General features: G+C 50.4%; 1 protein-coding gene across 4 annotated transcripts in view; it reads left to right on the top strand.

The window, feature by feature from the left end:
* MED27 (mediator complex subunit 27) overlaps nt 1–12,514 on the top strand; it is a 204,257-nt gene that overhangs the window by 168,232 nt on the left and 23,511 nt on the right. For 3 of the 4 annotated variants that reach the window (XM_047768756.1, XM_047768757.1, XM_047768760.1), the window contains exon 5: nt 8,565–8,672. The exons of the other annotated variant lie outside the window; for it this stretch is intronic. In XM_047768756.1, the coding sequence (XP_047624712.1) occupies nt 8,565–8,672 (108 nt within the window). The remainder of the gene's footprint in view (nt 1–8,564; nt 8,673–12,514) is intronic. 4 annotated transcript variants of the gene reach the window in all.

Here is a 12,514-nt window from a genome sequence, read left to right as displayed (position 1 = left end):
ACACAGATGCTGCCCAGGTTCAAAGGGCCTCCCCGTGCACAAGCTGGGGAACTAAGTTGCAAGTGATCCGCTTCTCTGTCCTAAGCTCGCATGGTCTGCTGATGTAGATAACGCCTCAACGACCGGATTTGTTACTGCTTCTGCGGATCTAACTGTCCTCCCACGTTGTGACTTGCCTTGCCGTAGGGAACCAGAAATTCTCTTGCTGCAATTCTGCTTGGCAGGTGACTGCTCTAGAGCAGGTAGAGAGGACCAGAGTTCAGCCCCTGCTGCTCCTGCAAGGGGTAGGCTGTGACCGCACTTCTAAGGGCACTTTCTGGAAGGGTGGCACTTCTAAGGGCGCTTTCTGGAAGGGTGACGGCTGGCCTGGCGGCTGGGTGGCCCCGCCAGCAGCCTCTTTCCCAGGCGCTCCCCGGTTCCTGTTGAGGGAGCACAGTGCTCCCCTGACTCTTGCCAACTTGCCACTTGAACACTCTGGGGACAGACGCAGGAGGAGCAGTGAGCACACTCCTCAGTAGGGAAGAAGTGTTACCGTGGCAACAGCGAGCCCGCTTCATTACCAGATGGCATTAGCTTTATTTGTGGGATCCCATAGCAGTTGCTAAGCACCGACCTGTAGCCACATCCCTGGCAGTTTTGCCTCTGACCGGCCAGCGCTGGCCCGTCTGTAGCCCGGCGTCTGTTGGCCAGTCTTTGGTGCACTGCCGTGTGACGCTGCCAGACGCCACAGTCTTGCAGCCTGGTGCATCCAGGTATGTTAGAAACCGGCACCGCCCAGGCACGCAAGAGCCGGAATCGCCATAAAGTGGCCTGTGGGCCGGAAGGGACGCTGGGGAAACGCATGAGGCTCCTCTCGAGGGTAGGACTCGAAGGGCTCATGGGACCCTCTATGGCACCACCTCTCAGGAGAACGGAGGCTCACGGCCACTGAGTTGTGTGCTGCGCGCCGGCCAGGCACATCCAGGGGATCGCCGCGTGTCATTTCCTCCGCAGGCCCCTCCGCACTTTGCACCTGAGTGAACAGGCACAAGAAGTGGTTTGACTTGCCCTTGGCCACTGCCTGTAAGTGGCAGGTGTGGCACGGAGTCCCTGTGCACCGGACTATACACTAAATGGCCTCCTTCGGGAGTCCGTGAGGTCAGCCACGTGGCAGCTTCGTGCCGTCCCCCCAGACCGCCTGCGCCTCAGGCTTACAGACTCTCAGCAGCCATTCAAGAGGAGCACATTTTTGTTCACACCTCAGGACCTGCACAGCTGTCCCCCACTCTCTGCAGCAACCCTTTAGCTAGGCGGGGCGGCAAAAGGGCAAATTAGCATAAGCGGCAGTTTCACTGGACTGGAGGCAGCAGCCGTTTAATGGTAAGTGGCTTCAGATCATGTTGCCTTTGCCAAGTCCGGACAAGGGTTTGGGCCATGTAGCAAGTAGTAATAACTGACCCTGTGCCAGCCCCCCGCCGCACCCCTTATCAGTGCATTGTCTCCTGGACGCCTCACGGTCATTCTGAGGCATGCTGTCAGTATCTCCCTTAGATGGAGGAAACCGATGTTCAGAGAAGGCAAACGGGCCAAGCTCTCCGGCTGGCAGAGCTGAGACCCAGTGCCAAGTGCGCCTGATTTCAGAGCCTTGAAATGTTAATGAGCTTCACAGCTGTGTATGTAGTTTTGTTATGACCACGTTTAAAATTCAGAAAGCCTTAAATCTATGCATAGTCCACCTAGTTGAGTACCTGGGTCCTCTCTGGCTCCGTAGAAAATAAGGTCTATCAAGCTTCATGGAGTTTGGCGGGTTTAAAAGATAATCAAAGCAAAGCAAAGCAAGACTTCCTAGCACCGATTTTGCATAAACTGCTGCTGCCCAGAAGAGACGGGAGCCATCGGGATCCTCTTGGTGAGCCTCCCCACCAGGGCACCTTCCCCAGTAGGGGTGCACGTCTGTGAAGCCACAGCGCACGAGGACAGGTGTGGACGTCAGCCGATCCCAGGGCTGCGGAGCAACGCTGGCACGAGGGGTTGAGGGGGTGGTATGATGGAGTGAGGTGGGGGAAGGGTGGAAAGGATGGCGGGGGTGGGTGGGCAATATGACTGCAAAGTAAATCTATCCAAAATTCTCAACCCCTTTTGCCCTGGTGAGCGCTTGAAATACCATTTCCCACTGAAAAGAACCAGAGCTGCTTAAGGAGGTGGCTGATTCATGACCTCAGATGGGGCTTGTGCAGGACAAGCCTGGCGTGCCACATACCAGAGAGCAGGGAAGCCATCACAGATAGCAGGGTTATGACGAAAGGGTTCAACCTCAAAAAAGATGCCCACTAGCCACAAGCAGAGCAGTTTGAGCCTCAATTAGAAGAGAAATGTGATAGATAAATTATATCAAATATGTTTAACTCCTTGAGTTTATAATAATGTTAAGGGAAAAAATCTAAGCCATCCACATGGGAAGAAAACTAATGAAGCAGTGTGTGGTTTGAAACCTGGTAGCTGCAGGGAAAGACTTGAACATTTGTCCTGTCTTCCCTACATAATAAACTCTACCACTGGGTAACCAATTAGTAGATGGGGGAGTTTTTCTTTATAGAAGTGTTCCAGCTAATAAATGAAGGCTGGATGATCACACTGGAGCCTGACCGTCTGTAACCCCCGGTGCACTTAGTGGGTCAGCAGCTCCCAGCATCACACCCTGAGACGCTTGACCTCGCGTGCCTCCCCTTGGCAAACTGTGACTCTCCCCACGAAGCAGTCTTGCCAAGAAGACATCAAGCCCAAGTCTCATCTAATTACCAATTTACGGGATGTACAGAGAAGGAGGAGTATGTAAAGTACACCAGGAGGACGCCAGCAGCACAATCCAGGCTGCGGAAAACTCTAGAAAAAATGACCCAGTTTCTTCAACTAAGATGGGGGGCGGGGACAGAGAAAAGAATACATTTAGTTTAGGACACGAGACTTAGGACACGTGTCAGCCGGTCACGTTGTGTGGGCCATGTTCAGGTCCTTATACAGCAGACGTTTTTATTGTACAGTTGCATTATTTAATTTATCATAAATTCTTTGATGGAGAGGAAATCAGAATCAGATGTAAGAAGACTTCAGCATTCCAAGAATGATGTCAAATGACCCCCTTCATGGTGGATTATGCACTTATTTACTATGAGATCTATTTCTTCTCCAGAGATTCCTTGTTTGTGTATCAATTGTAGATTTTTGGTTTGCAGTTATTCTGAAGTTTTGATGTAAGAGTCTATATGTATATGAGATTGTTTTAAGTTGTTGTTCTCTTAATTGCAAGTTCACCTCCAGTGTCCTGCATTTGTACCCACCTCTTCTCATGGTTTCTGATTTTGGTGGTGTAATTGTGCATGGATGATTTTGTATCTTTACTGTATATATACCTTTACTGGTGAGCCTTGTCATATGTGGAATTTTTGTTTCCTGTTGCTGTCTTTTCTTTCCTGCCTAGAGAAGTTCCTTTAGTATTTGTTGTAAGGCTGGTTTAGTGTTGCTGAATTGTCTCAGCTTTTGCTTATCTGCAAAGATTTTGCTTTCTCCTTCAAATCTGAATGAGAGCCTTGCTGGGTAGAGTAATCTTGGTTGGAGGTTTTTTCCTTTCAACATATTAAGTATAACATGCCAGTCCCTTCTGGCCTGCAGAGTTTCTGCTGAAAAATCTGCCAATAACCTTATTGGGGTTCCCTTGTATATTACTTGTTTCTTTTCCCTAGCTGCTTTCAAGATTTTCTCTTTGTCTTTAATTTTGGTCAGTTTGATTAGTATGTGTCTCGGTGTATTCCTCCTTGGGTTTATTTTATATGGTACTCGTTGTGCTTCCTGGATTTGAGTGAGTGGTTCCTTTCCCATGTGAGGCAAGTTTTCGGCTATTATCTCTTGGAATAGTTTTTCTGTCCCCTTCTGTCTCTCTTCTCCTTCTGGCGCCCCTGTAATACGGATGTTGGTGCAATTAACGTTGTCCCAGAGTTCTCTGAGACTCTCTTCATTTGTTTTCAATCTTTTTTCTCCTTTCTGTTCTGCATCCATAATTTCCACTAATCTGTCCTCCACCTCGCTTATTTGTTCTTCTCCCTCCTGTATTCTGCTGTTCACTGCTTCTAGTGAATTTTTTATTTCAGTTATTGTATTTTTCATCTCTTCTTGTTTAAGTTTTATATCTTGTATCTCTTTGGTCAGTGTTTCCTGTAAGTTATCCATCTTTGCCTCCAGTTTATTTCCAATGTCTTGCATCATCTTCAGCATCGACAGTCTAAAGTCTTTTTCCTGGATGTTGAGAATCTCCTGATCACTTAGCTGATTTTCTGGGGTTTTTCCTTTCTCCCTCATCTGAGTTCTAGTTCTCTGTCTTTTCATTTTTATAGGTTTTTGGCGTGGTGACCTTTTTACAGATAATAGAGTTGTAGCCTCTCTTCCTTCTGGTGTCTGCCCCCCTTGTGGCTGAAGTCGGTATGGGGGCTTGCTGTAGGCTTCCTGATGGGAGGGTCTGATGCCTGCCCGCTGGTAGGTGGAGCTGATTCTTATCCCTCTGGTGGGTGGGGCTTAGTCTGTGGATGGGATCCGAGGCAGCTGTGTGCCTGGGGGGTCTTTAGGCAGATGTTTACTGAGGGGTGGGGCTGTGATGCCACCTGGGTTGTTGTTTGCCCTGGGGCTTCTCAGGCTGACTGAAGGGTGGGGCCAGGTTTTCCCAGAATGGCCACCTCCAGAGAAAGGCAGCTGCTGAATATTCCTGAGAGCTTTGCTTTCAATGTCCCTCCCTCACAACAAGCCCCGTTCACCCCTGTTTTCCCAGGATGTCCTCCAAGAACTGCAGTAGGTTTGACCCAGATTGCTACGGAGACCTCGCTCTGCCCTGGGACCCAGTGCATGTGACAGTCTGTGTGCGCCTTTTAAGAATGGGGTCTCCTTTTCCCCCAGTCCTGTGGAGTCCTGCGCACACGCCCCACTGGCCTTCAATGCCAGATGCTCCAGGGGCTCTTGGTCCCAGTGCTAGATCCCCGCACGTGAGGGTTCAATGTGGGGCTCAGAACTCTCACTCCTATAGGTGAGTCTGTGGAGCTTCCCACCCAGGAGGTATGGGGTTGTTTATATTGCGAAATCTCCCCTCCTACCTCTTGATGTGGCCTCCTCTTTTTCTTCTGGAGTAGGGTATCTTAAGGCGGTGATTGCTCAGTCTTTAGTTGTTAATTTTGTTGTTTTTAAGAGAGAAGTTGAGCTCCAGTCCTTCTATTCCGCCATCCTAATCCTCCTACAGCAGAGTTTTTTGGGTTTTTTTGTCTTTTTGCCTTTTCTAGGGCCGCTCCCACGGCATATGGAGGTTCCCAGGCTAGGGGTCAAATCGGAGCTGTAGCCACCGGTCTACGCCAGAGCCATAGCAATGTGGATCCGAGCTGCGTCTGCGACCTACACCACAGCTCACGGCAACGCCAGATCCTTAACCCATTGAGCGAGGCCAGGGATCGAACCCGACACCTCATGGTTCCTAGTGGGATTCATTAACCACTGCGCCACGACGGGAACTCCTACAGCAGACTTTTTACATGTGGTGTTTATGTGGCGTTCTTGCCGTGGCGCAGCAGGATCAGTGCCATCTCGGGGGCACTGGGATGCAGGTTTGATCCCTGGCCTGGGAACCCCATATGCCATGGGGCGGCCAAAAAAAAAGACCCCCAAAAATGTGGCATTTATGAGACTGTTGGAATTTTGAACTCTGACTGAACTGCAGGTTTGATAATACTAGAGAATTCCTATTGTTATTTTAGGTATTGGGTGGTAGCATGGTTATGCGAGCCCTTATCTTTTTGAGATACAGATGGAAATGTTTACAGACAAAATGGTAGCATGGCAGTTATTTGTGTCAAAATAAAACAGGAAGGGAAAAATAGGTGAGGGTGTGGGTAGAACAGAGATCTACCAAGAGCTGTCGTAAGTTGTTTACGCTGGGATGGGTCCGTGGAGGTTCTTTATGCTATTTCCTTTACTTGTGTACATGTGTTTTTAAGTCTCCCGTAATGAAAGGTTTAAAGAAAGTAATTAAGTTCAGTACTTCTGGGAAGGGGTGGATTTCGTTTTGTTTTGTTTTGATTCAATAGCATCCTTTGCTGATAGGAGCAGACTGCTGATAAGAGTCTCCTTACCTTCCTGGGTGGCCTAACCCTCGTGGCTAGCCCTTGGTAGATTGTATCAAAAGCCTTAAAATATTTGTGCTGGTTGCCCGTAATTATATTTCTACAAATCTGTCCTCGGGAAATAATCCCAAATGCAGCAAAAGCTTGGTGAACAAAAGCGCACATGGCAGTCATATTAATGTGAGGAAAACTTGGGAGCGACTAGTGTTCAGCAGTGGGAGACTGGTTAAGGGGGTTATAGGATGTCCACTCAGAAGGACGCCGGCCGCGTGTTGTCGCGTGTCCACTCGGTGGACTAGGTATTCTGTTATATAGAGTGCCAGCCACATGTAATGCCATTTTCAAAGACCGCACAGCAAAATGGAACAATACTTACTATGTCAAATTTTTTTTAAATTTTTGATTTAAAATTATATATTTAGTTTCTGTTATAACAAACACATGGAAAAATTCAAAAGCTGCAAATCTTTGACAGTAAAAAGATGAAAAGGAAGTACCCACAGAGGTTAATGATGACATTATCATGTCTTCGGATGGCAGAGCTATGAACAGTTGCTTTCTTCCTCTCTTGTCTAATTTTAGATTGTTCCGTAATAAGCGTTTGTTAACTTTTTTACTATTCGTTGACTAAAATGCTAACATTCAGGGCATTCCCTCTGTGGTACAGCAGGTTAAGAATCCAGCTGCAGCAGCTTGGGTTGCTGTGGAGGTGTAGGTTCAGTCCCCAGCCCAGGTTAAAGGATCCACCACTGCTGCAGTGTGGCTCAGATTCGATCCCTAGGCTGGGAACTTCCATGTGCCTCGGGTGTGGCCATTAGAAAATAAATAAGTAAACAAAATACAGAAACTCACCATTAAAAACAAAAAATACGTGTAACGTTTCTAATATCTTTAAGGTGGTTTTTTTTTTCCTTCCTGAATTTCTTTTTACGAAGCCTGAGAAATTACTAAGAATGTATCAACATCCGCTAGATTTGTTTCTTTACGGAAACAATTGCTTAGTTGCCTGTTCTTTTTAGCAAAGAGAGTTAAATATGGCCCCGTTGGTGGAGGTATGTCAGACCCTCACCACGGCCCAGCGCGGCTGTTAATTCAGGGCCCAAGACTACAGAACTGTAACTGGTTTCCTTTCCTTCCCCCCTTCCTTCCAAGACCGAACTAGAGGCAGAGTTTCCGTTCCTACCTCGGTGGTTTACTGGCATCCTTAAATAGTGATTTCTATTAAGAAATAGAAACGACCCATTAAACAGTACCTGGCGTAGCAGCATTTAAAAGTACCCATCCAGACGTGCGATGCTTTTAGAAACACTCTCGTAGATGCAAATAACTGTATCGTATCGTTTGATTCCCCTGTTTATATTCTGCACCATCGGGGGCAACAGAAATAGACAAACTGCACTAGACGTTACTGGGAACCAGATACTAGTAAAGTTCACTACATCCAGGACTAAGCAAGGAGAGAGGACCGCTGGCGTTGGGGGACAGTAGGTTAAAAACTGCAAGGAATGGGGAGAGAATAAGGAAAGAATGGTTGAAGGCGGCAGCCCCCAAAACGGCCTCCCGTTGGATGTGCAGGCTCGGGATTGCTGCTTAGCCCAGCAGGGCTCCTTTGGGCCACCCCTGTGAGGCCAGAGCCTCGTGGAACAACCTGGACAGTGGGCCCTGGGTTGGGCCGCCTTTAGGTCTCATCTAGGAAGTGAAAGGAAAGTATCGGAGGATTATGTGAGCCCCTAAAAGAAAGGAAGGTGCTCCTTCTATCCCGAGGGCTGAGCCTGTTCCTCAAGCACAGCGGGTTATCCCCTCCCCCGCCCCCGCATCAATGAAACGGCACCTTTTTTTTAGGTGTTTGGGTTTTTTTTTTTAATCCCTCACGTGCGATTAGGTCCCAAGAGAGTCAAAGCATTTAAATGTATTTACAGGATCGTGTTCCTTTTCGGAAAGGAAATGCAGCTGCTTTTCCTTTACCTTCAGAGCGTCTCCACTTTTTACCAGCTATTAAAAATAGATCGTTCAACCGGGGAGTCTTCGGTGCCTGCTTTAATCTCTCTACCTGTTCCATGAGCACTCGTAGGGTCGTGAAATCAGAAGAAAACAAATGTGCTCACTAACTCGTGGAAGGCTGGAGTCATAGGAGGGCCTTTGAAGGAGGTGATCTCGAGGCGGAAAAAAAGAAAGGGGAAGTAAACATTTGGAACTTCTCCTGAGAGTTTATGAGGCGAAATTAGAAGTAAACTCAGGGTAGGTGGGCGAACGGGGTCCGTCCCCCGCCCCGTCCTAAATGCCTTCGGGGGCGGGCCCGAGGGGTGACCAGCAGGCCCTCCTCCACGGGCGGCGCTCGGCTCAGAAGCGGGAGGGAGATGCTCTCTTGGTGCCGTGGTCTTGCCCCGCTCCTGCGATCCGCACCCTCAGCTTTGCCTGCGTGTGTTTCGACAGGTGACCTTGGGGAAGGTGCTGAAAGTGATCGTGGTCATGCGGAGCCTGTTCATCGACCGCACGATAGTGAAGGGGTACAACGAAAACGTCTACACAGAGGACGGCAAGGTGAGCCTTCCCGGGCCTCTGCGTTGCTTTTCCCCGTATTTTCTGTATCCCAGAGCCAGTGTGGCAAAGTCCCAGATGAAGGACATTAAACACCAGGAATCATAGCCCAAACGATCCGCAAGCGTAGATGTATCAGTAGGAAGCTGAACACTGTCCAAAAAAATCAAAAGCAGTCCTCTCTCTCCCCTTGCATTTTTCATCAAGCCTCTGCTTTTTCCTTTAAGCCTGATGCCCTTAGCTGAATTTCTAATGTATCACCTTAGACCCCAGTTGCCTCATGAAACGTGTCTTCTGAGGAAATGGATTTCTCTCCTTTTTTTTTTTGGCCTAGTCGGGCAGCACATCCATAGCCCAGGGTTCAGCATTCTGCTCTTCCTAGAACCACGCGGAAAATGGGAGTTAGTTTGACACACAACCTGGTGACAATGTTTTTCCGTGAAACTAGCAGGAGCCCCGGAAGTGGCTTCTCCATAGCGGCTCACCATGAATACTGCAGGTGAAAATAGATGGGTTATTTCCACGGCTGAATTGTTTCATGGGAAGTTCACCCATGTGAACCCCAATTGCTCTTGACGGCACGGGCTCCATCTGGCCCTAGAGAGAGCCGCAGAGGATGCTGATGGGAGCTGACAGCCTTCATTTGTGTTTGCTTCCAGAGTGTAGTGAACATTCTGCCAGGGACACCCACCCAGATCCACCCTGGTCACTTCCTGGCACTAAGCCTCCGTCTTCCCCTCTCCCTGGAGCTTTCCCTTCTCCTGGTAAATCCCATGAAAACTCAAAAGTTTGTTGGTTGCAGCTTCCTGCCCATCGGCCACGTTACAGTGAGGATAGCATGCTCTTCTCAAACAGGGAGCAGACGCAGCTCAGCTCCTAGCGGTGTGTGTAAGAGGTGTGCCCGCAAAGCGACGAGGTTTGTGCTTGGAACACGGAGCCCAGCGCGTGCACGTCCCACTTGAGGGTCGTCCGCGTGGGGGCCACTTTCACTCCCAGGGCGAGGCCGACTTCTCGTGAATCTCCCCGCCGCTAGCAAGGCGTTCCTGGAGGGAATTTCCTGTTTCTTTTTGGAAACACCAAAGTGTCTTTGGAGCACGTGTGGAGAGTAAAGCAGATAATTGGGGTGGGTGTGACGTGTTGTACGTGTGTCACAAACTCGGATGGTGGTTCTAAACGGGGAGCTCCAAACCACCTCACAGCAGCAGAAGCCCCGCTGGGCAGGGGATACCCTGGCCCCCGCGTCAGGGGCCGTTTAGAGACCTGGCTCTTGTCGCCTCTGTTCAGGATGGACAGCTTTATAGTCAGAGGTGGAGGGAAGACCCAGCCCTTGCTCTCCAGGGACTTGCACGTGACTCGGGAGATAAAGAATAAATACAGCAAAGCTCGGCAATAATACCGACCGGGCGTAAGCGGGACCAGATTCAGGAGGCAGGTGAGGCATCGTCTGAACTTAGGTCCAAGGAGCAGGGCTTTTGCCCTCTGCGTGGCACCTTTCACGTTGTATTTACACAGCGGTCGTGACGCGCACTGCACACTGCAGTTGAAAAGACGTGAGCTCTTTCCACGGCTGCATCGTTTCATGGGAAGCCCTCCGTGCTCTTGCCCGCGAGGGCTGCCCCAAACTGGAAGTGTCCAGGGCAGTACTCGCACCTCGCCTCCAAGTCAGAGCGAAACACGTGAAGACTAGTACTGTTCTTCTTCCGCACTTAGGACAGGGAGGTAGGAGGTGGTTTCACGAGGGTGCGTGCAGAATTGCTCTCTGGTCACGCCTCCCCAGCTGCTGTAGAAGCTTCCTTTCCTCGCATCTACCCCTCGACTCCCAGACCCCCGGGGTTCTCTTCCCCCGCCGCTCATGCCCCACGGCCATCCTCCTGGCTTCCCCGTCACCCCCACAGGGACCACTCCTGCTCTGTGTCGAGGCCAGACCTCCCCAGGTGCACAAAACCAGCCTCAGCTTCCCTCTGCTGGCCCTTACCCGGGAGGGCGGTACCACCTGCCTGCTCAGGCTCCCTTCTGCTCCCTCTGCGCGGTCTCCTCTGGAACTCGGGCCTGACTCCCTCTTTAGCCCTCCGGCGGGCCCGCTCCTTCCTCCCGACACCTCCACTCCTCTTCGCTTCCGGTTACTCTCCACCCAGGAGCTGCCCACCTCCTGTCTCCAGGCCTCGTTGCAGTCTGGCCTCCAGAGCTGTCTTCCGAAATGCACACCGAGGGCCCGATGGTACTTTTTGCCACCCCCCCGTTGCCCAGAGCAGGAAAGTGGGATCCTGGTAGATGTTACACACAAAGCAGTTGATGGTCAAAAAAGCTGGAGAAACACCGGGTTTCTTTACTGGAGAAATCCTTCAGACTTCAGTTTGCCCGTGTTCCTTATAGTAGGCAGTCTTTGGCTAACTCGTTTGACCGTTGTGTTTTTTTTCCTTCCTTTATTCTTGAAGCATATTGTGACACTGGCGTTTGGCAAAACGTCCTTCTGAAGATTGTGGCTTATAGGATAAGCTCCAAACCCCCTTCGCAAGGCCTGGAAACGCCTAGTGGTCTGGCCCCGCCCACCTTTCTGACCTCACCCCCCATCGTCACTGCACACACGTCATCTTACGTCCTAGCCTTCTGTGCTACTTGTGGCCCCCAGAATGTGCCGCATTCTTTCATGCACTTGCACCTGCTCTGTGCCCTTGATCTAGGCTGCCCGCTCCTCCTGTCCCCCTGACAAACGTACTTGTCCCTGTACACTGGCTGTATGCCCTCCTGCTTCTCACCCTGCCTCCGTTTTCCCAGCGGCCTCTTCTGTGGGCACGGGCTCTGGAGGTGGCAGGCCTGCTCCCAGCACATCGCTCATACATCCACAGCACTTTGGCTAGTTTTTTTCTAGAACTAGAATTAGTCCATCCTGATTATTTGTTGTTTTTCATTTTGGGGGGTTTTTTTCCTTTTGTCTTTAGTCTTTTTCGGGCTGCACCCATGGCATGTAGAAGCTCCCAGGCTAGGGGTAGAATCGGAGCTGTAGCCTCCGGCCTGCTCCACGGCCACAGCAATGCAGGATCTGAGCTGCATCTGCAACCTACACCATAGCTCATGGCAACACCAGGTTTTTAACCCACTGAGCGAGGCCAGTGATCGAACCCGCAACCTCATGGTTCCTAGTCAGGTTCGTTGACCACTGAGCCACAACGGGAACTCCCATCCTGATTATTTGTTGACGTCTCTGTCTTGCAATTAATAAAAATACTGGTGTACCCCATGCTAAAGCAAACTCTGCATCTAGTGGTTATCAATCCTAGCTACCGCTATTGGGCCTGTCTTCCAGAGGAAGGAAACTAAGACCCAGAATGCCCACAGTCAGCCTCCAAGCCAGATTTCCAGCCTCCATCTGCCAGAAGCTCCTTGAGGGCCAAGGTGGTCCCAAGAATCCCCCCCTCACCGGGGCGGGGGTCATACCTCGGGGCCTGGTACAGGGTGTTATTCCGCAGTAATGGGGGGAGGGCGACGAAGGAGCCTCCTGGGCTGTGAAATGCTCTAGCTGGGGTGGAAGCGTCGAGAGTCAGAAATCGGAGATGGGGTCTAAGGGAAGCAGCAGGGAGTGAAGGAGACACACGTGTGCACATGGGTCGTAGTTTCCTAACCTGGTGGGTTCTCTGGTCACCAGAAGGAAAATGAGTGTGTGTCTGGGAAGGGGAATTCTCCCGACTCGTGTCACAAATGCCATGAGTCTTCCTGCCTCCTTTACACCTGCATCCATTGGCCCCAGAGATAAGCAGGGACCCTCAAAGTAGGAAGAGCCAGCTCGAGAGGATGGAGTCCACTTGTTATTTAAAGGCCCATTAGCCACATTTGGCAGAGAAGCTCTC

Source organism: Phacochoerus africanus, chromosome 2, assembly GCF_016906955.1.
Source record: "Phacochoerus africanus isolate WHEZ1 chromosome 2, ROS_Pafr_v1, whole genome shotgun sequence".
NCBI classification, from domain to species: Eukaryota; Metazoa; Chordata; class Mammalia; order Artiodactyla; family Suidae; genus Phacochoerus; species Phacochoerus africanus.
The sequence above is the reverse complement of the archived record's forward strand: the minus strand, read 5'-3'. Positions and strand labels throughout refer to the sequence as shown.